The sequence below is a fragment of the Felis catus genome, chromosome A2 (assembly GCF_018350175.1).
Source record: "Felis catus isolate Fca126 chromosome A2, F.catus_Fca126_mat1.0, whole genome shotgun sequence".
In the NCBI taxonomy this organism is placed as follows: domain Eukaryota; kingdom Metazoa; phylum Chordata; class Mammalia; order Carnivora; family Felidae; genus Felis; species Felis catus.
This window is the reverse complement of record NC_058369.1, coordinates 134,927-156,769: the sequence shown is the minus strand read 5'-3', so window position 1 is coordinate 156,769 and position 21,843 is coordinate 134,927. Positions and strand designations below refer to the sequence as shown.

At 60.1% G+C, this 21,843-nt stretch overlaps 2 protein-coding genes and 1 long non-coding RNA gene across 4 annotated transcripts; all 3 read right to left on the bottom strand.

Annotated features, from left to right (window-relative positions):
• Positions 1-265: 265 nt before the first annotated feature.
• TPGS1 (tubulin polyglutamylase complex subunit 1) lies at positions 266-7,331 on the bottom strand. Its single transcript, XM_023242431.2, has 2 exons — positions 6,956-7,331; positions 266-1,085 (listed from the first exon to the last, which is right to left on the bottom strand). The coding sequence occupies exons 1-2, from the start codon at positions 7,291-7,293 to the stop codon at positions 548-550; spliced, it is 876 nt and encodes a 291-aa protein (XP_023098199.1). The 5' UTR covers positions 7,294-7,331; the 3' UTR covers positions 266-547.
• A 1,115-nt stretch (positions 7,332-8,446) lies between these two features.
• On the bottom strand, positions 8,447-13,240 carry MADCAM1 (mucosal vascular addressin cell adhesion molecule 1). 2 transcript variants are annotated; one of them, XM_003981624.5, is made up of 5 exons: positions 12,899-13,240; positions 12,433-12,705; positions 11,544-11,867; positions 9,473-9,847; positions 8,447-8,812 (listed from the first exon to the last, which is right to left on the bottom strand). In XM_003981624.5, the coding sequence occupies exons 1-5, from the start codon at positions 12,957-12,959 to the stop codon at positions 8,703-8,705; spliced, it is 1,143 nt and encodes a 380-aa protein (XP_003981673.2). In that variant the 5' UTR covers positions 12,960-13,240; the 3' UTR covers positions 8,447-8,702. The 2 variants fall into 2 exon arrangements, with proteins under 2 accessions (XP_003981673.2, XP_019670667.2); XM_019815108.3 differs by having other exon boundaries at positions 11,679-11,867; positions 12,899-13,236.
• Positions 13,241-20,534: 7,294 nt separating this feature from the next.
• On the bottom strand, positions 20,535-21,843 carry LOC109493368. Its single transcript, XR_002147582.3, has 2 exons — positions 21,249-21,843; positions 20,535-20,844 (listed from the first exon to the last, which is right to left on the bottom strand). It is a non-coding gene; the product is annotated as an uncharacterized LOC109493368 (long non-coding RNA).

The following is a 21,843-nucleotide window of genomic DNA, read 5'->3' as shown; positions in this document are numbered from 1 at the left end:
TTCCTTGGAGGCACATAAGACCTTGCAGGGCTCCCACGTGTCCGCCGTTTCCATCATCACCGTCACGATTACCTGCCCAGCCGGACTCTTCCTTCGACAGCTGGGGAACCCGTGGCCAGGAACTGGCTGGGTGGGGCACTTGTGGACAGCAGGGCCTCCCGGGTCTCAGGGTTGTGAGTCCAGGGCGCCTCCTGAGCAGCGGAGGCAGGAGCGGAGAAGCATTTCAGCGGACATGGAGGGGAGGGAGGGGGGCACACACACCGGGTCGGCCTCGAGCACAGACTTTATTACTGCCGAGGAGAGGGGCCTTTGTGGGGGTGGGGGGACGGGGTGCCCGCTCCCTGAGGCCCTCGGCCTCCCCTCCGAAGGGGCTGGGGCACGATTCCAGCTTGGAAGGCGGGCGTGGGGAGGGCTCCCCGCACTGCCCGCTGCATGCAGGGACACTCCAGTTCCGGCCTGAGACCTGCACTCCACCAGGGAGCAGGGGGCTACTACCTTGTGGTCCTCCAGCCGCCCAGGGGGAGGAGGCAGGGAAGGCGTGTGGCGCTCAGCCCACCGGCTTGACCTTGGCTATGAAGAGGGCGGCAGCCTTCTCCAGGAACTCCTCCCGGGTCATGGGGGAGCTGGGCCGCCGAGCCACCAGGGCGCGGTCCATGGCCAGCGCCAGGCTGTCGGGGCCCAGGCGCGAGCCAGCCTCCAGGAAGCAGGCAGGCACAGCAGCCCCGTCGCTGGCCTGCAGGGCCCCCTCCAGGGTGTCCAGCACGGCCTGGCCCACGCGGCGGTCGGCCACAGCCAGCGTGGGGTCCTCCAGCAGCTGGTAGAGGGCGCCGGCCCGCGCCACGAACTCCAGTAGCACGAAGCAGGTGAGCATCCCGGCGCGGAAGACGTCCAGCGGCACGGCCTCATGGTCCCGGCACTGGATCTTGTGCAGCAGCGGCGCGACGACCTCCTCGGGGGCTTCCCCGTCCCGGCAGATGCGCTTGAGCAGCTCGCTGTAGGTGCGCCCGTCCAGCCCCGGCTTCTTCTTGCGCCCACTGGCACTCAGGCACTCGTAGGCCACGCCGACGTTGTTGTTGAAGGCCGTCCTGCGGGAGGATAGGCGTGTTGGGCCAGCTGAGCAGAGTCCAGCACAGCCCTGGGACCCCTCCCCTGTCCCCACCTATCTTCCTCCAACAAACCAGGCCTGGGGGAGCCCCAGGGCCTTTGCACAGACTATGTGCTTTGCCTGGAGTGCCCTTCCCCCACAGGCCCTCCAGCTCCTGAGTTTTTACTGAGATGTCACCTTTCCTGTGGGGACCTCCCCTGCCTTCTCTATTTTTCTCCATGGCAGTTACCACCATCCGACTTAGTGTAAGATGTCCTTTCGGAATGTCGGCCCAGGAACCCTAGTGCCTAGAGCACTGCTTGGCGTATGGCAGGTGCTCTAGAAATGTCTGCTAAGTCAACCAACGGGCACTGCCCCACAGGGACCGCCCGACAATCACATTTACGCTTACGGGGTAGTCACTCTTGGCCAAAAGCTGAGCCCAGCGTTTAACACGGATTAGCTTATTTCATTCTGTCACAGTCCCATGGGCCAAAAGTGGGCAAACTACACCAGGGGGTCAAGTCTGCCCCAGCCCCGCCCTCCCCCCCCCCCCCCCGCCGTCTATTTTGTAAATAAAGCTTTATTGGCACAGGGCCTCGTGCATCCATTGACATGTTGCTTGTGGTCGCTGCAAAGGCAGAGCTGAATGGCTACAACAGCGACTGGGGCACAAAAGCGCCGGCACAGGAGGGGGCTGACCCTGCTGTGAGCTGTCGGCACAAGGTGGGCATGGCTCAGGTTCCACTGCACGGCCTGGCCATGCGGGGGGCTTCACGAGCTGATGGGGGAGCACGGCGGCTACGTGCGGGTTGCAGGGTGAGCCTGGGTGGCTGGTTCGCCCCGTGTCTCACTCCCTCACTGGACTGGCGGCCTAGGGCCTGGCCGGTGGCCCAGCGCTACCGTGGCTGGTGGCCCGTTAGCATTTCCACCGTGACCAATAGGTATTGAGGCTCGGTGCAGGCTCACGGTCAGGCCAAGGATCCCAGAGAGGAGGGGGCCGGGCGACTGTGAGGCTTACACTCCTCCTCTGTCCGCTCCGCTCCAGGCGAGGGAAGGTACGCGGAGGCTCCACTCACCTCCCGTGTGACCTGGGCATGTCGTCTCACCTTTCTATGGGCCAGCGAGCAATGGACCCCAGCAAATGCTGGCCCGTAAGCAGCGGGTGCTTAGTGGAGGCTGGGCCGGCGCACGGCCGGTGCTCAGTACATGCTGGTCAATACGTGACCGCCACTGCGGTCATCACTGCTGCCCGGTGTGGGGCTTGTGGGCGGATGTGCTGACCCAGCGAGCTCTGTGGATCGGAGCCCCACGACAGAGGAGGAAACCGAGGCCCAGAGGCTGCAGAAGTGTAGCCTTGGGGGTCTCTCTGCCAGCTGGGACTCGCTTCTCCGTCGGTCGGGCTACAAACCCCTTTCTCTTCTCACTCATTGGCCCCTCGCCATTGCTGGAGACAGCGGTCGGTGAGACTGCCCCGGGGAGCGCTGGGGTGGCGTTAGTGCTCACTCCTTTACCACGACTGCCACCCACGTGAGCCGATGCCTCAAACCAGCCCTGTGCAGGACTTGGGTTTTGTTTTTAAACATTTGCTTATTTTTGAGAGAGAGAGAGAGAGAGAGAGAGAGAGAGAGAGAGAGAGAGAAAAAGAGAGAGAGAGAGAGAGAGGAAGCACGAAAGTAGGGGAGGCGCAGAAAGAGGGACACAGAATTGGAAGCAGCCTCCGCGATGTGAGCGCAGAACCCGACGTGGGCCTCCAACTCACGAAACGTGAGATCACGACCTGAGCTGAAATGAGCCGAAATCAAGAGTTGGCCACTTACCCGACCGAGCCACACAGGGGCCCCTGCAGGAGCCCGAAACATTAACTCCTTCCACCGGGAGGAGGAAAGAACGTGGGGGAGGTCCGCTGTGAACAGACTCGGCCGTCACTGGCGCCCCAGCAGCTACGTGTCGCTGCGTAACAAATTGCCCTGAGCCCAGCGGCCTGAAATGGCAGCAAGCGTTCATGGCCTGTTTCTGCGGGTCGGGGACTCGGCAGTGGCTCAGGGTCTCTCGCGAGGCTGCCGTCAGGGTCCCCTGAAGGCTCACACGCCGGCACCCTGGCGCCCAGGCCCGTGGCGCCTCCAGAGCCACCGTGCGCCCTCCCCACGTGGCAGCCACCCCATCTGACATGCGGGCGCTCTGAAGGCCCGCCACGCCCCTCAAGTGAGAGGAGCCACAGGATGTGGCTCCACCACCAACAGGTGAGCGGAGCCACGCGCAGTCCTCTCTCGAGCCAGCTTTGGGAGTGACTGTGGTGTCCCCACGGTCCGCTCCCCGCTGCCGTACTTGGGGAAACCAAGCAAGAGTCCGTGAGCACAGCCCCTCGCGGCCACGGCCTCGTGGTGTGAGAAGCAGTCCTTCGTGTCAGGGCTGTTTGTCCCTGCCGCGTGACACGGCTTGTCTCGACCGACACCGACGTGGCCCAAGACTCATCTTTTCCAGCCACCGATTCTCTTGAGCGAATTCGCTCCTCCCTAGAGATGGAGACAGCCTGGCGCGAGAAACCCCAGGAGCCGGTTGGGTCCCCTGTTCACCGAGCTCCTGAGCCCCCCACCCCGCGGGTCTGGACCATGAGGGTCCTAATGCCTGTGTTGCAGGATAGAGGGATGGAATTCATGCCAAGGACTTAAAACAGCGCCCCACACGTGGGAGGGCCTCCTGCGCTCTGAGCCGCGTCCAGGGCCGCGGTCCAGTGGGCTGTCCGGATGCCGTCCGCCTCGCGGGGCAGGGAGACGCGCAAAGAGGTGATCACAGTCCCAGGCAGGGTGCTGAGGAAGGAGACGCCCGGCCTCCAGGGCACTGGCCTCAAGTCAGCCCCTCACCCACACCGCATGCGGGGCCACCTGGCTCTGGCCACGTCACGCTAAAGAGCGCGAGCGTTTGTTTTAAAGATACGTGTACGTGCATGTATCTCCAGAATGAGACGTGGAAACGTTTCGCTTTAGGCCAGAGGTTCTCAATGGGGGTGAGATCCGGGGACACTTCTGGTTGTTACCACCGGGTGGGTGGAGGCCAGAGGTGCTACTCGGCCCCCCGCAGGGCCTGGGATGGCCCCACTCAGAGTGAGGTAAGGAACCGAGCTTGGTGGTGCCTTCTGAGCGTTTTCCCGGGTCATGGGGGCGCGAGGTGGTGCTCTTTCTGTGGCGGTACAGTGGCTCAGAGGCCCCCGGGCGCCACAACACCCAGCTCGGGCTCCGGCTCTGCCCCTCAGTGGCCACACGGCCCTCAGCAGGTCTCATAAAGCTTGTTTTGTGCTCTTGGGGACTTGGGGCTGGCAGGGGGGTGGCCGGCTGCACACCACTGCCACCGTCACCAATCCCGGGGGGCCAGCGCTTCTGATTTTGAAGACGTAGGACAAGGGGAGTTTGGATGACTTCTCCCCAAACCTTTCATGCGGATGACAGCCCCAACCTGGCCCAGTCAGCCCCTCCGCATCAGGGCGAAGCTGCACGGCTTCAGCGGGCGCCCCTGGTTTCCGCCCGGGGACTTGCCTGGCCTGGCTTCTGCCTTTGGCCCGTCAGGCAAGGTTCAGGGCTCCTGACTGCACTGTCTTCTGAGTTAGCCACTGGCTCCATCTCTGGGGGGCCCAGGTGAGCCCCGATGCCAGCGGCAGACATGCCCTCGTTCACTGCACCCTCGGTGGCCCTGCCATTCCAAACTGCCTCCAGCCAATGGCTCCCATGCCCCCGCACTGCAGTAAACAGAGTCCCCCCCAAACTGCACGTCCATCCAGAACCTGTGACTGGCCTTATTTGGAAATACAGTCTTTGCTGAGGGAACTAGTTCAGGATGTGGAGATGAGATGAGGTGGCCCTACATCAAATGTCCTCAGATGAGAAACGAGGACAGGGAGACACAGAAGGAGGGAGGCTTACCCTGGAGGGAGGAGGGCCGCCTGGAGACCCCCGAGCTGGGGAGGCAGGAAGGACCCTCTCCCCTGGAGCCCCAGAGGGAGCACGGCCCCGGGACACTGACACCTTGATCTCAGACTCTCAGCCTCCAGAACTGTGAGAGATAAGTTTCTGTGTGTATTTCTCTTTTTTTAAGATTTTATTTTTAAGTAATCTCTTACACCCAACGTGGGGCTCGAACTTACAACTCTGAGATCAAGAGTCGTGTGCTCTACCTACTGAGCCAGCCAGGTGCCCCAGATACCTGTTGTCTTAAGCCACCAAGTTTGTGGTAATTTGCCACAGCCGCCACGGGAAAGGAATAGGGCCCTCCTGGCCTTAAATCCAACAGACGCTTTGCAGCCCTCGACTACGGGCCACCGGACGGACACAGGACTGCCCCCGGTCCACAAAGTGCCTCCGTGTGAATTAGGAAAAAGCTCTGCAAAAAGCCATTTATATAAATATCCTCATTTGTGGCTGCCTGTAGGTGAGTGCTTCACGCAGTGCTTGACCTGCACCACCGTACATGGTGGCCCCTTTCCTCCCTGCAAGATGCCCCAGGATGCCATTCTCTGCTGGTTCCCGCCTTCATGTCTGGTTGGCCTGATCATGCTTTTTTTGCGGGCTCTCTGAGGCTGGGGCTCCTCAGGGTTGGGTCCTGAGCTCTTCTTGGTTCTCCTGAAGCCTTCACACCCCTCCCAGCTGACGACCTCCTGTCCCAGTTGCAGACCTACCTGTCTGTCTACTCTCCAGCGGCAAGCTTCTCCCAGAGCCTGACTTAGAGTCCTGGAGCAACACTGCACGCTTTCCCCAAACCAATGACCTCCCATCTCAGTGGATGGCCCCAGGGGCTACCTGGGACTCCCTTCCCACCCCAGCCCCTGCAGACCTTCAGACACACGCATGCTCTTCTCAGATGCCCACCCTCCACACCCCTTCCCACACCTGAGACCTCTCCCCAGCTTCTCTGTGCTGTCCTATGGCCTGTACCCATGACTCTCTTGGGAGGCCGCCCAAAGGCGGGCACGTGCTTGAAACGTGCGGGGACCCCCTGGTGATCAGGCTGGAACACTCCCTTGCTTGGCTTCCGCTCCCTTCCTTGGTTCTTCTGGAAGCACTCCCTTATAAAATTACCCACACACAGATGCTTGCCTCAGGCTCTGCTTCTAGGGCCTCTCTCCAGGGGTCTCAACCAAGACCTAGCCATCCACACCCAGTCATGACCTGGTCTGGTGGACGGTGCATGTCAGAAAGCTTCTCCTCAACCCCCCTGATGTGGACCATTCATTCAATCCATGGTCCTCAACCACCTTCCTTGGGCTCAGAACGGTTGGGGGCGGGGCCGTGCTCCGGTGCGGTGGCCATGTCCTCCACCCCACCCGGCCTCAGCCACCAGAAGGCTAAGCAGCCTGTGGGTCCCACACTGCAGCTCTACAGCCTCCGGGCCAGTGCACCCGCCGGCTTCGTGCCTGCAGCACCTCTCCCTGTGCCTAAAGCAGGCCTCTTTCTGGACACCACTCCTGCCCCATGGGAGCTACCTCCTAGGGTAGGGGTCTTGGGTGACTCCGCCGCCCAGCCCTGTAAATATCCATTTTCTGGCCTAACGGATGGGGATGCAACGACGCTAGTAACAACACATCTAGGAAAAAACCTAGCTTGTTAGGACCTGGCTCGGAGGTCTCGCTCCGTGAATTTGGGTGAAGTCCTCTCTGAGCTTTGTGATTTTTAAAAGCGGCGTGGGCTTCAAGGGGGAACTCAGCACCTGCAGAAAGGCATCACAACACACGAAGACGGCCAGAACTACAGGCGCCAGCCCCCCCACTCCCACCCCCACCCCCCCGCCGGGAGGCTTGCGCACCACAGTGCCCAGCACGCCCGCGGGCAGCGAGCTGGGGCTGCAGGTCCGCAGCGGCGCCGCCCCGGCCCCGCCCCGCACCTCTGGGAGTGGTGAGCCAGGCGAAGGTGCCACAGCGCGCGGCCCAGGCGCTGCTGCTGCAACAGGAGCTGGCCCGGGGGCTCCCCGGCGCCGCCGTTTGCAGGCGAGCGCAGGCCCATGTTCTCGAAGTAGTGCGCCAGGAAGGCGATCGGCTCCTCGGGCCGCGCCTCCAGCACCTTCAGCAGAGCCGCGCGCAGCATCTCCGTCACGCCGACCTGCCGCAGGAAGTCCTCCTCACTCTCGGTCGCTGCCGCTGCCCGGGACACCGCCGGCCGGCCGCTGTCGGGGAAACTGGCCGCCGGAGCCACGGCCGGCCGCCGCTTCTCCACTGCCGCCATCTTCGCTGAGGGCAGCGGGACCGGAAGCGCCGCCGTATTCCACAGTGCGCTGGCGCCTCGGGACGGCCATCTTGGTTAAGGGCAGAGCCCGCCCGGATCCCGCTGGAAGACTCTGGCAAATAACTGGAGCAGTCCACTTCCCGCCCCCTTGGGTTTTAATTGGCACTTTCCCTCCGGGTTCCTCTTCACGTGGGTTGGACAGCTTTCCAGGCTTCGGTCCGGAACCTGAGTTTTACCAGACTCCAAAATGGCTCTCTAGGAAAGGACATGGTTTCTGGCCTGAAGCCGGATTGTTTGCCATCTTGGTAGTGGGCGAGTCCTTCATTAGCATGGTCCCCTAGCAACCGGTTTCCTTGGTTATCAGCGATGCCGGGCGGAGCGTGCGGGCGATTGTTCCAACTCCAGGACGGAACGCCGCCCCTGCCCTGTTTTCTGATTTTCCGCTGAGTCTGTGCTCAGCCTGGCCTTCAGCCTAGTCCAATCTCCGTCTGAGTTTCAGGCTCACCCGGTGGGGCGAGGTCTCCTCTCCCCCGCCAACCACCCACCAGGATGAATTGGGGGATCTGCTCTGAGCTCCCACAGCTCCCTGAATGGACCAACCAAGGCCCCATTTCCCCGTCCCATGCTGTTATCTTGTTTCACCACCAGAGGGCTCTCTCACACCAAAGCCTCTGAAGCTCTGAACTCTCCGGTAGCTCCCCAGTGCCCGCAGGCGGAATCCTCAGCATCTACAGCCTTTCACCTGCTCGTCTGATTTCCAGCTCTCCCCAACCCCACCCGACTGACTTAGCCCCCAAGCCACCCCAAGAGAGATAAAATTTCCTTTAACGAGTCACTTCTGTGTCTTTGCTCACACTCCTCCCCATCCCCCCCGTCCGCCCCCCCCATGCCTGTCCCCACTTGTTTTGAGGAATCCCAGTTATTCTCAAGTTTCAGTGTCCCACATCCAGGAGAAGCCACAAACAGTTGTGTTCTCCCACCCGGGCAGAATCCACGCCACGCTCCCTGTTGCGCCCTTTCCCCCAGCCCTGGCCAAGTGGGGGCGGGGTGCCTGTCCATCCCCACCTCTCAGGGGAGCCCCCCCAGTGCAGAGGGTCGCTGGGGCTGGGTAGGAGATTCTGGCATCCTTGAAACACCACAGACACCACTGAGGTCAGACCACACGCCCTTTATTCCCTAGCTCTGGCCCATTGGGAGGTGGGGCCCCAGGGGTCCCACTGAGGGGAAACTCAGATGCTGGCCATCAGAGTTAGCAGGTCATGGTCGGCTCTCAACCGTGTAGATCCAGAACCCTGCAGATGTCCTCTGTTTGCAACTGAGTGGAAGGCAAGGAAGGCCATTTCAGGCCAGTCCTCCTCAATCCAGTCTGCGTGGGGCAGGGGCCCAGAGGGTCTGCTGGGGTTTGGTGGTCAGCCAGCAGACCTGCAGCGTCTCCACAGGCGATGGGTGAGGAATGCCAGGAAGAGCAGCCCCAGCACCAAGCTGCCCGGCCACAGGGCTGCGGATGTTGTTGGGGGACCTAGAGAAGGAAGTGTCGGGAGCTCTGAACACCTCTTGGCGGGTTTGGGGGAGAAGCTTAGTAGAATCTGCTAGGGGCCTCCACATTTACTGGGTTCCCTGAAACTTTACAAAGGACTTCACGGTTTAGAATGTCTTTTGAAATGTCCAAAAGCTGCTAGACTATCCAGAGGTTTTGGAGTGAATCTTTTGAAAGGCACATAGGACCTTGTAGTTAGAAACGGGCTGTCCAGTGAGGTGACCGCCCCCCATGCCTGTGTTTGAAATATGGCATGTGTGAATGGGAAGTGAGGTCAGCGTAAAATCCACACCACGTCTTGAGGACTTAGTTTGAAAAAAGGAGAAAAGAATGTAAGATGTCTCATTTATGGTTCTGAATGTGGCTACTAGCAAATTTGAAATGACCTAAGTGGCTGTATTCTATTCTATAGGCTGTTGTAGGCTACAAAGTTTAGAGTTTACAAAGTGCTGTGAAATCTACACAGTCCCTTAGATTTACAGTCCTCGCCCTGCCAGGTAAGCGTGATCTTACATTTGGGAAGCCCACTGGACAGTTTGGGCAATTGAAGCCGGGCGGGACCATTCCTTGTCTAAGGTCTTGATGCAAGGCTTTCCTCCCTCTGAGGCTCCCCCAGCCCCCTCCCTAGCCCCCAGAACTCACAGATTTCAGGGACCAGGTAGAGGCTGGCCATCTGTCCCCCTGGGTCCAGGCGACACTGAAACCAGCCTTCAGGGTTGCACCTGGCCCACAGCACGCTCAGCCGAGCCAGGGCCCCAGCCTCCTGCCTCTCGTAGGCTTCAAGACCCCCGGGGGCCTGGGTCCAGCTCGCTGACATACCGGGGCCACAGGCTGCCTCACACAGTAGCTCCAGACCCCCCGGTGCTGGTGACTGGTGGATCTCAGGGCGACAGGGCCTGGTGGAGCTGTTCCCAGGCGGGGGCCCAGGACTCCTGGGGCTGTGGGTGGAGCTCAGCTCTGGGGCGGCCTTGGGGGAGGTCGTTACAGGGGGCTCCTGGGAGGTCAGCCTATGCAGGACTGGAAAACAGGGGAGTTGTTTTTTCTCCTGCCCCAGGCCCCTTCTCCTGCCTGCCTCTCCATTTAGACCACAGGGTTTGACCCTGTGGCCCCATCCTGGGCCACTTGGGCAAATCGAAGGGTATCCCAGTGGGTAGGAGTGGGGCCAGGGCCTGTCTCGGTCCTCTCCCCACTCTGAGTAAGCATCTGAACCTCTGCACCTCAATTTCCTCAGTGGTAAAGGGGGTGAGAACCACCCATCCTAGGGGTGCCGTGGAGAGTAATCAGGGTGTGGGCTTGGTGAGTACTGGCTTTTATAAATTACAGGGCTAGTAGGTGGACAGAGGGGAGGTGCTCCCTGACAAAGTGAAGGGTGCCGGGGCTCTCTGCTCATCCCTTGTGCTGGAGATGGGAGGCTGAGCCCCAGGAGGGGTTTGTACATCTTACCAGAAAGCACCTTTCAGATCCAGTGGCCTCTCTGTGTGCTCTCCCACCACCCCTTCCCTGCACCCCGCCCCTTCCAATCAATCCCCCCCGCCCCGGGGAGCTCCCTTGATCTACCCCCACCCCGAAGACCCCAAGTGCAGTAACATGAGTTTCAGGGTGCCCTGCTGGAGAAGGGATTTGTGCTTTTTTAATGAGAGCCTGCCAGGGGCTTCATGATGTGGGCAGGGCCCCTCCCACATTAGACACGTTGTTAAATTAATAATGTCTGATACGAACTGAGCACCTGCTGTGTTCTTAGCCCCAAGTTAAATGTTTTCATTTGTTCATTCATTCAGCAAGTATTTACTGCGTACCTACCACGTGCCAGGCACCGTGATTTCATCTGTCCTTCCGTCTACCCATCCGCTCATTCGGAATGTATCTGTTGAATACTTACTATGTGTTGGGCACTGTTTTAGCCACTGGGGACGTAGCCGTGAATAAAACATATTCCTATCTCAGCGAAGCCAACAGTAGGGGAGACAGACAATGCGAAAAAAATGAAGAGAAAATCCGGGATGCCAGATAGTGATAAAAAGTGTCAAAGAATATACAATAAGAGAAGTCACATGGCTCGTGTGTGTACACATACATGTGTAAGGGACAGTAATGGTGCTTTGACCCTTCAGACAGGTCAGGAAAAGCCTCACTGGGAAGGCAACCCGAGGAAAGTGAGTGATGGAGCAATGGACACAGCTGGGGGAAGAGCATTCCCAGTGGAGGCTGGAGCATGTGTAAAGGTCCTGAGGCAGGACTGCATCTGGCCTGTTGGAGGAGCAGCTGGGAGGCTCATGTGGCTGGAGCAGGGTGATGGAGGAAGAGGGAGGAGGTGACAGGTCATTCAAGGCCCCGTGGATGAAGGAGGATTGGTTGTTTTTTTTTTTGTTGTTTTTTTGTTTTTTTGTTTTTTTTGTTTTTTTTTACCCTGAGGGAGGTAGGAGCCCTGGAGGACTGTGGGCAAAGTAGGACAGGATGTCAGGGGTCCGACACAGGGTAGGTGCTCAATAAATCTGTTGAATGACTGAAGAGATGAGTAGGGAACGTCACTCTGGTGGCATTTGATAGCCCCACCTGCTGTGGGAATTGTGACCGGGACACAGCAGGTGAGGGGTGGAGCCAGGGTTCCAGAAGAGCCCCTGGGCAGCACTCATCAAGGCACATAGGAGCTGGGTGACTTCACCTACTTCCTGGGGACACCGAGTGCAGGCTGTCCAGAACCCCGAAGACTCACCTGGGATGGGCTGGTGGTGGCTCAGCTCCAAGCCAGGCAGCTTCATGGTTGCCTGGCAGTGGAGGGTGGGTGGGGTGGGGGTCCCCAGGGGGGGCAACAGCCAGCGCTCTGTCACTCGGAACAGCAGGTCCTCACCTTGCTGGGGCTCCTCCTCCACATCCCGGCCCAGGGCCTGCACCCCCTCCAGTTCTCGGTCCCCCAGGAGCAGGGACAAGGAGAGGGCCTCGGGACTGACGGGCGTGACGTTGTGGGCTGTGCAGGCTACCTCTCGGTCCTGCTTGGCCACCAGGGCTACTGGGGAGACGGTCAGCTGGGCTGGGAACGCTGCAGAATGGACAGAGGGTTGGGGCCAGGTGGGCTTAGCCCGTAGGTCAGCACCGGGCCCTGAGGAGGAGACTTGAGGGCAGGGCCAAGGGGTGAGTGGGGGCCGCTGGTGCATAGGGTGAGGGGAAGGCCCAGCGGCCACAGCTCGTGTGTCCAGAGTGCAAGATGCTGAAGAGGAGAGCAGAGCAGAGGGGTTGGGAGTCAGGAGGGGTGGGGTGGGGGGTGAGGAGAGCAGAGCAGAAGGGGCGGGAGTCAGGTGGGGGGGGAGAACAGAGCAGGGCAGAAGGGGCAGGAGGCAGGAGGGGCGGGGTGGGGGGAGAACAGAGCAGAGCAGAAGGGGCCGGAGTCAGGAGGGGCACTGGGCGGGGGGAGGGGGGGTGAGGAGGGCGGGGAATGGGTTGCTGAGTGACTCAGGCTGAGCTGGGGCAGTCTTTGATCGGGGTGGGGGGCGGGCTGGGCAATCTGGGAGGGCGCCCAGGAAAACGCAGTATCGGACCGGGCAGGGCAGGGCAGGGCTGCTGGGCCGCGGAAAGTGCGAGGGCGGCAGGGGGGGTTGGGAGCTCACCGAACACCAGGAGCTGCACGGTCCGCTGGAAGGTCAGGTCCCCGCAGGAGCCCACGCACACGCGCGGGCCCGCCGCCGACAGGGAGGCGTTGTGCACGGTGAGGACGCTGCGGCCTGCGTCCGACCGCACGGCGCCCAGGCTGGTGTCCAGGCCGCGCCACTGCACCGAGGGCGCCCGGTGGCCGGCGCAGGCCAGCCGGCAGGTGAGCTGCCGCGACCCGCCCAAGGACACCGCCACCACCGGGTCTGGGGGCTCCACCTCCAGGGGCCCACCTGCGGGCAGACGGCGCTCTCAGCCCTGTCCCCCACCCCCACCCCAGCGGCGGACCCCCTTGTCCCCGCCTTAGGGTCCTCAGCGGCCTCCCCGCCGCCCTGCTCGAGTCCTCCCTGTGCCAGCAACCCCCCCCCCCCACCCCGCCCCGGGCCCCAAACTCGCTCCCCTAACGGGGCCCCTTCCCTTGCTGACCGAGGCCTCGATGGAGGAGCCCCAGGAAGAAGGGGAGCAGGAGGCAGAGGCTCTGGTCCATGCCGGTCCGGCTCTTTCCCCCGCCCAACAGGACTGGCTTAAATAGTGGTGACCCGGCTGCTTCCCGCCGCCCCCTCCTCCAGCGAGTCCCTGGGGGTTTCCCGAGGGGGTTTCCCGTCCTGACCCCCGACCCTGGAGGCGACGCGGCGCTGCGAGGCAGAGGCCCGGGGCCAGAGATGGGGGGCGGGGGGACCTCCTGGCCGAAGTCAGAACAGAGGGAGCGGGAGCGGGAAGGTATGAGCGCACGCCAGTTTGAGAGACCGGAAGATTGGAGGCTGGAAGCCAGAGAGGGGTGGCAGTTGAGGTCAACCGAATGGAAATTAGAACCAGGCCAGGGGAGGCTGAGCGGGGGCGGGGGTGGAGAGTAGCCTCCTTACCCCCGGGAAGTGCAGAGATGGGTGGGTGGGAGGTGGCCTCCTGGCGGCCAGAGTCTCTGGGGTGGGCTCCTGGGGGGGCGGTTTCTGGGGTGGGGCCTCCTGAAAGAGGGGTCCTTCGGGGTGAGGATTTTGGGGTGGTGGGGGTCTCCTAGGGGTCATGTTCTCCGAGACGGGAGGGTCTCCTGGGGGTGATGGAGCTGAGACAGGTACCGCCGCCGCCTCTGAGCTTGTCTGCCCTCAGGTAAGACAGCTCTGGCCCTTGGGAGTCTGGGACCTCCCTGCTGTGTTCCACACAGGTACTGAGATCCACAGGGAGGCCTGGGAAGGGACTCTGGCCAGGCTCCCCACTCACAGCTGTCATCAGTGAGTCCTGAGAAATCCGTCCACGGTTTCCTCTTGCCTCTCAGCCTGGCCTCGTTTCTTTGTCCTTTGTGGCCATGCATCACCAGCACCCAGAGTGACACCTCTCTGCGCACGGTGACTCACACCGCAAGGCTGCCTGTGGCATAAAGGGAAGAATCCTCACTTGCCGGGAGCCTTGCAGGGTCGGGCAGCCTCAGGGCCTTGGCGTGGCTGTGCCCTCACCCTGTGCCGTCTCGGCCCAAAGGTTGCCTCCTCAGAGTCTTTCCCGAGCAGCTTCAGTTTCCCCGGCAATGAGGTGTCGATGGGCCACTAGCCCTGCGCCTGTGTCCTCTCAGTGTCTCATTTGCCAGAGGCAGCAACCGAGGCACAAGAGCGGGGGCTGGTAGCACAGGGGGGAAACTGAGGCGTCTGTGTGAGCTGAGTCCTGTCTTCCTTGGTCCCATCCCCCTCGAGCCTTGTGCCGGGAAAGCGGCACAGGAAGGTGGACTCCAAGGTGCGGCCCTCCCCAGGCCAGAGGTGCGGGCCTTTCTCGGGAAGCTGGGCTCTTAACCCGGGCAGGGGGCAGTGGGCCCGGTGAATGGGCCTCTTCCCAGCCCCTGACCCTGCTTCCTGCTTCCGTCCCTGCTGAGGCCTCTTGTAGGGTGTGACCCAGCTCTCTGGGCTATGCCTCCCCACCCATCACCAGTGCTCCATGGTGCTCATTCCAAGCCCCAAACGCTCTACCTGCGTGGATGACAGACCCTCACGCTCAAGGACACTCACAGCTCTAATCACCGCTGGTATGGGCTGATCAGATTAAGAGGGTTCTGGGCAGAGGTGAGGAGGAGCTGGAACCTGGGGTGGGGGGAGGGGAGAGAGGGGGGGAAGAGGGACGGGACAGGGCCTGGAGAGAGGGTCGAGGTGGACCCTGGGGGGGGGGGGGAACTCTGGGAACCCAGGACCAGCACTGGAGGGGACTGAACGGCATTTCGCGCCTGCATCTGGGATATCTGGTCTCATTGTTAGGAGACTGAGCCCATGGAGCCGCCTGGGTGGGGACTGAGGTCCTCCCCTACATCCCCTGCCCCCCCCCAACCTGAGCTTCCTGCAGTGCCTGCCTGCAGATCCCCCCCTCCTTCCCGGCATTGTCCCCGCCCAGGATGAAGTCCTCAGTGGCCTTGGCAGGAAACCTCCTTCCCATGGAGGGTCCCAGCCTCCCCCCACCCAAGACTTGTCATCCTGGACTCTACCTTCCTATGATAGCAGTAGTTCTCTGGGGGGGGGGGGTGCTGGCTTCCTCAGAGGGTATCCAGGGGAGACCACTCGCCCAGCCCCCCAGAGGTGCCCATTCTCTTCAGGGACACCCTTCCCACCGGGGCTGGGCCAGCTCCACTCATTGGTGCTACTGGTCAGTTGGGGGCTCACAGCTCTTTCTTTGATGTGGGCTGGAGCCATGAGGGCAGGGTCTTCTGGGGTCCTTCATCTAGCTCTGGTGCTGGAGGACCCCAGACCTAGGACATGCCCCCCCTCCTGTGGTCACTCTCTGCTTCTGTGGGTCTCAGCGATGGTGGAGAAGGCTATGGAGGCTGTGAATGATTCTTCAATAAAGACCCACACAGAAGGCTCTGGAGGGCTGGCAAAATTGCCCTGAAGTTGCCTGGCTGAGCTAACCAAGGGAGCATGGCAGGAGGGATGATCCCCAGGGCACCAAGGTTGGGGGCCAGAGCCCCAAGTAAATAATGAACACTGAATGCTCATGAAGGACAACACTGCATGAGTCTCTTTCTGTGAAGCTCAGCCCCAAACTGGTGGTGGCCAGGTAGCTGTCACAGGCAGGGCTGTTAGACCCGGGGGTCTACACCCTCCCTGACCCCTTGGGGCCTGTCTGAGGACCTGAGATTTAAGTTGTCATGAGCATCAAGGGGGCAGAGGCTTTGGGCTGTGATATCTGATTCAGACTGAACGGAGGCACCCAGTGCGGGGTGGGGTTGGGGTAGTCTGCAAAGGCCCCGCAGCTGGGCCCGGTGTCCTTGGGGACTGTGGCGGGTCCCCCCACCAGGGGGACCTCAGGCTGGGGTAGCGCTGAGGGAGTTGAATAGGCAAGGTTGGGGGTGCCCTGAGGATCCTTAGGCCCTGAGGAGCCGGAAGGCACATCTTGGTGACAGCTGATTTTGGGGTGCTGGCTCCATCACCCCGAGGCTGGGGGACCTGAGCAGGAGTTGGTGAGGCCAGTGCTCCCAGGACTGTAACCCCTGGCCTCAGGCCCTGTTGCTAAGTCAGGCCGTGCTGTCCTCTAGCAGCGGCTTCTTGCTGATGGGGGCCCCACCCGAAGGGCTGTGGGACACCTTGGGGACCCACCACCAAGCTTGTTGTGGGCACTGGGCTGCAGGGCAGGTGATTGTGCTGGGGGCGGGGGGAGGTCAAAAGGGTGACCAGGAGCTCGAGGAGAACAGAGGAGGTGCCGAAGGGGAAGGGTGGCCCAGGGTGATGCGCCAGTGAGAAGACCGGGAGCATCAGAGGTCAATGTGGGTGTCCCTGGAGGCAGGCAGGTAGACATGTGGGACGCAGGATGGTCAAGGGTTTGTCCAAAGGGTTTGCCATGCTGGTACTGACTTTGTCTGGGGCCCCGGACCACCATTTTGCTCAGCTCCACGCGGGACAGATGGAAGACAAAGCTGTAGTTGGGGGGGGGGGGGCAGCCTCTTGCACAGGCCACGGATGCCGGCAGTCATGTTCTGCATGACGCCTGGGGCCAGAACTGCAGATGAGTCAGCGCCCCTCCCAGATGCCCCTCAGGGCAGGGGGCAGAACAGGCCCAAAGTGACCCTAGGAGGCACGGGCAGACCAGGGTGGAGTTCTGGGGCCAGTCCTGTCAGTCTAACCAGAGATCTGCCCATCTGTCCGTGTGTCACCCACCACTGTCCATCCATCTATCTCTCCACTCCTTGACCGTCTGTCCATCCATCTGCCCGTCGCCTGTGCCTCTACCTGTGCACATGTCCGTCATGTGGACACCCGCTCATTTGTCCTGCCCCGACTGAGTGCCCTCACCATTCTCCCCTCGGGCTGACTGTGCCGACCACAGCAGTCACGGAGTGGGGACCAGCTGTACCTGACGAGGCAGTCACTGCTGTGCCCCAGAAAGATGCAGTGCTGGTGACTCTTTGGCTTCTCTGTGAGGCGGTGAGGCGGTGGGCCATCCTTTCCCCATCCCCATCCGTGCCCATATCCATCCACGCAGATGTGGTGGTAAATTCACATCGTTCAGAAGGATTTGCCCATGGGTCACCGGGTCCGTGGCTGGGTGATTCCAGCCACGTGCTACATCAGCCTGGCCCAGCAACCACCGGAGGGCCGGGCTGGCGAAGTGACAGCTTTGGGCCACACCGTGAACGGAGGCCAGGGCAGCACCGCCAGTGACTTGTCCCTACTGACCACCTGAAATATAATTCTGAATTAAAGTTTCAACTTACAAGTAGATACTTGACTCAAGTACTAGAAAACTTTTAAGTATGTTTGGAACAACTTGGCTTTGTGAATCTGTTTTTCATCTGCAATTTTGTTAAATCTTATAGATGAAAAACATCCAATGAAAATTAAATGTAAAATGCACATAAGTGGAAAATACAGAGTAAACTTTGAGGATTTAGTATGAAGAATGTCACACATCCTAATATTTATTATATGTTGAGGGACGCCTGGCTGGCTCAGTTGGTTAAGCGTCTGACTTCAGTTCAGATCATGATCTCACGGTCCGTGGGTTCGAGCCCCGCGTCGGGCTCTGTGCGGACGGCTCAGAGCCTGGAGCCTGTTTCGGATTCTGTGTCTCCCTCTCTCTCTGACCCTCCCCTGTTCATGCTCTGTCTCTCTCTGCCTCAAAAATAAATGTTAAAATTTTTTAAAAATATTGATTACATATTGAAACCACTGTACTTTGAATATACTATATATAAAATACATTTTATCTTATATTCTATAAAACTCATTTTATTTATGCTACCTTTTAATTTTTTATCAAAATGTTTATTTTTGAGAGAGAGAGAGGGAGAATGCGAGTGGAGAAGGTGCAGAGAGAGAGGGAGACAGAGGATCCGAAGCAGGCTCCACACTGACAGCAGAGGGCCTGATTCGAGGCTCGAACTCATGAACCGTGAGATCATAACCTGACCCGGAAGCTGACACTTAACTGACTGAACCACCCAGGTGCCCCTTAAAGTTTAAAAAAAAATTATTTATTTTGGGGGCACCGGGCGGCTCGGTCAGTTAAGTGTCTGACTCTTGCTTTCGGCTCGGGTCATGATCTCCTGGTTCGTGGGCTGGAGCCCTGCACTGACATCGAGGAGGCTGCTTGGGATTCTTTCTTGCCCTCTCTCTGCCTTTCCCCTGCTCGAGTGTGCTCTCCCTCTTTCTCAAGAGAAATAAACTTAAATAAAAAAAGGCTTATTCATTTTTGAAAGAGAGAGAGTGAGCAGAGGAGGGGCAGAAAGAGAGGGACAGGGCATCAGAGGCAGGCTCCATGCTGACAGCAGAGAGCCTGATGCGGGGCTCAAACTCATGAACTGTGAGATCATGACCTGAGCTTAAGGAAGTCAGACGCTTAACCAACTGAGCCACCCAGGTGCCCCTATGCTACTTTTTTAGAAAGTTATGTATTGATTTATTGATTTATAGAGCATGAGCTGGGGAGGGGCAGAGGCAGAGGGAGAGAGAGACTCTTAAGCAGGATCTATGCCCAGCGGAGCCCGCCACACTTGGCCTCAAGAGATCATGACCTGATCTGAAATCAGAGTTAGAGGCTTAACCAACTAAGTTGCCCAGGTGCCCTAAGACTTTTTTTTTTTTTTAGAATGTTAATTCTTTTTTTTTAATTTTTTTATGTTTTATTTATTTATTTATTTTTGGGACAGAGAGAGACAGAGCATGAACGGGGGAGGGGCAGAGAGAGAGGGAGACACAGAATCGGAAGCAGGCTCCAGGCTCCGAGCCATCAGCCCAGAGCCTGACGCGGGGCTCGAACTCACGGACCGTGAGATCGTGACCTGGCTGAAGTCGGACGCTTAACCAACTGCGCCACCCAGGCGCCCCTAAAACTTTTTTTTAAGTAATCTTTCCACCAATGTGGGGCTCAAACTCACAACCCTAGAACAAGAAGAGTCGCATGCTCCCCTGACTGAGTCAGCCAGATGCTATTTATGTCCCTTTTTCACTGTGTTTTTTTCAACATGGTTGCTGGAGCATTTAAGTGAGCTGTGTGTTCTAGTGGGCAGGGGGCTCTGTCCTCAGGCTGGGTTTGTGGCCTGTCTTGGGCACAGAATGCAAATGTCCTTTGGTTAGGTGGGTAGCTCCCCTCTCCTCCACCTACCTGCAGGCTAAGACCTGGGAACCCCTGGTGTTTTATCACACTAGGACAGTGGTTCTTACCCTGGTGATCCTGGGTGATATGTAGCAGAGGCAGGTGGTTGTCGGGAGTGGGGGGGGGGGTGCTCCTGGCATGGCAATAGGGGCTGCTACTGCTCAACCCCCCCCCGCCCCCCCACGGGGCCCAGAGAACAATCGAGCCCCAATGCCAGCAGTGCTGGGAACTTCAGAGGTTGGGAAATGCTGGATGGGTGACGATGGTGGAGGGGTAGGGATTGAGGTCGGGGTTAGGGTTAGGCTGAGGCCGGGGGTCACGGTCGGCGCCCACACCAGAGCCCTTCAGAGAAGGTCTCTTGCCCAGGAAGCTTCTTTCAGGCGTCTGCACCTGCGACATGAGTTAGGCCACGGATGGCACGGACGGGAGTCTAGCAGTTCTGTCTGAGTGATGAGGCGGGGCCAAGTTCAGAGCATGGAGGTGGTTCTGCGAGGAAGGTGGGAGCTGAGGTTGCAGGACTGTGCCCGGGTGTCTGCGACAGGGGCCTGGGTGGACCGAGCTGGCTTTGGGGCTTCTGGGAAAGGAGGGGGTTCAGCGTCCAAGGATAAGACTGAACTCCCGGCCCGTCCACACGGGCTATGGGTGCCCAGTATGGTTAGGGTTGGGGTAGGGTTCCGGATCGGGCCGGCGCCTAGGGTCAGGGCTGGGCAGGGGCTCGGGCACTTTCTGCGCCGCCGTCCTCGGTGACGATCTTCTTAGCCAGCGGGACATCGCGAATCTTGCCGTCGGCAGAGGCGCCCCAGCCCCGCAGCACGTTCGCATCCGGCCTTCCGGCCCCGGTCCCGCCCACAAGTCCCGGCGGGCCCTGCGCTCGCCCCGCGCTGCCGCACTACAACTCCCGGCATGCCGCGGACCCCGGTCGGTGTTTCCCACAAAGCACCGCGCACAGCGCCTGCAGGGCTCCGAACCGCGGACCCGCGGGGGCAGGGGCGCGTGCTGTGGGCACCTGGCAGCTTGCGAGGTCGCGCGAGGAACTGCGGTGCTCGCCCCCCGCCCCCAGCCCTCTGGGGTGGGCACCGGCCCGACGTCTCGGTCGCGCGGCCGCGGGGCCAGTGTCGGGGAGGCAGCGAGAGGTCCTGAACCCGGGATCTGCGTGCGGAACCCGGGAGGCAGCAGGCGCTCGATAGATACGCGCGGCATGAGTGCACAGAGGGGTGTCTCTGGGACCGGAGTCCGAGGCCGCGGGGTTCCTGCTCTCTTCCCCGCGGGGCCGGGATCGCGGCTAGGGGCGCTGGGATCCCTCTGCGAGAAGGAGCCCTGTTGCTGGAGGCCGGGGGCTTATTGACCGCCCTGGGGCCAAGGTGCTGGGGAACTCGAGCGTGTCATCTAAAGGTTGGAGGATGTTTCCGGAGTCTGGCGAAATGGTGCCAGAGACCAGAGTCAGGCCGAAGGGTGGTTTGTCACGGGGGACCTGATGTCAAAGTCTGAGAGCAGTTGCTAGGGATGAGGGTCACTCAATTCAACCAGTATTTATTGAATGCTTCCTAGATGCCAAGCATTGTTCTAGGTGCCAGGGTGACAGCAGAAGTCAAGGTGGGCAGACCCCTGCCCCAAGGAGCGTTCATTCTAATGGAAGGGGGAGGGGGCAGGAGACACAGGGTAAAAAGCCTCACTCTGTGGCGCATGCTCATTCCTGTGGTGTCGCTATCCCGTCGTGGCTGATCAAACCACCATCATGACTACCCACATGGCATCAGCCAGCTCACGAAACTCCTGCAAGCTGCACAGTCGTCTCTCACAACTCCAGCCCAACACTGCAATGGGAAGAATGGTATACTGTGTTAGCTAGTGATACATTCTGTGAGAAAAAACGAGTAAGGTGGAAGAGGGATCGGTAGAGTGGTAAGCTGGGTGGTCAGAGGAAGATGTTTCAAGGAGGGGTCTGAGCAGAGACTTAGCAAGCATGTGTGGGGGAAAGGGTGTACCGGGTGGAAGGTACAGTGAGTGCAAAGGCTCTGAGGCTCGAGCTGCCTGGTGTGTTCTAGAAAAGCAAAGAAGGCAGAGGGCTGCAGCAGAGGGATGGATGGAGCCAGAGAGGAGAGAGAGCACTTGGCCGGGTGGGAGTTTGTAGGCTCCAGGAAAGCCTGCCGGGACCCCTATCCAGCCCTCCAGTCCTCCCAATACAGCCCTTCCTTCCTCTGAACCTCAGTGTTTGCACCTGTAAAATGGAGACTTGGCAGACATGCAGCCGGGCACCCAGCAGAACACGAGAGCTCTGTCCCACGTGGAGAGCTGCCACTTTCCTGGAGGGAGACCGGAGGGGAGCCTGGCTCCCCTGGTTCACTGTGTTCTTGTCTTGGGAGAACAAGTCTTCTTTGTTAGAGTCCGCTCGGAACAAAGGGGCAGGCAGCCACAGAGGCACGTGAGTCTGAGTCAGGGGGCTGACCTCAGGACAGAGGACAATTGCGAGTGCCCTGGGGGAGTGACAGATCAGGGCAACTGGGGAGCCAGAGCCGCAGCTAACGCTGGATGCGGTGGCCCATGAACACCTGGCCTGCTGCCACCCGTGTGCCAGGGACAGAGAACAGCAGGCCAGTCACTGACCCAGCCTCCTGGCGGTGCAGCCCCACTTTCAGCCTCCAGATGATTCCAGAAGGGAATGGTGGGGACTGAGACCCACAGCAGTGGTGAGTGATGTCAGTGATAGCCCCCTTCACCCACAAGTCAAAGGTGTTTGCTCTGCCCCTGCTCTGGGCTCCTACCGCCTCTTCCTGTGCGCGCGCCTATGTGTGCGTGTGCTAGCATGTTGCGTA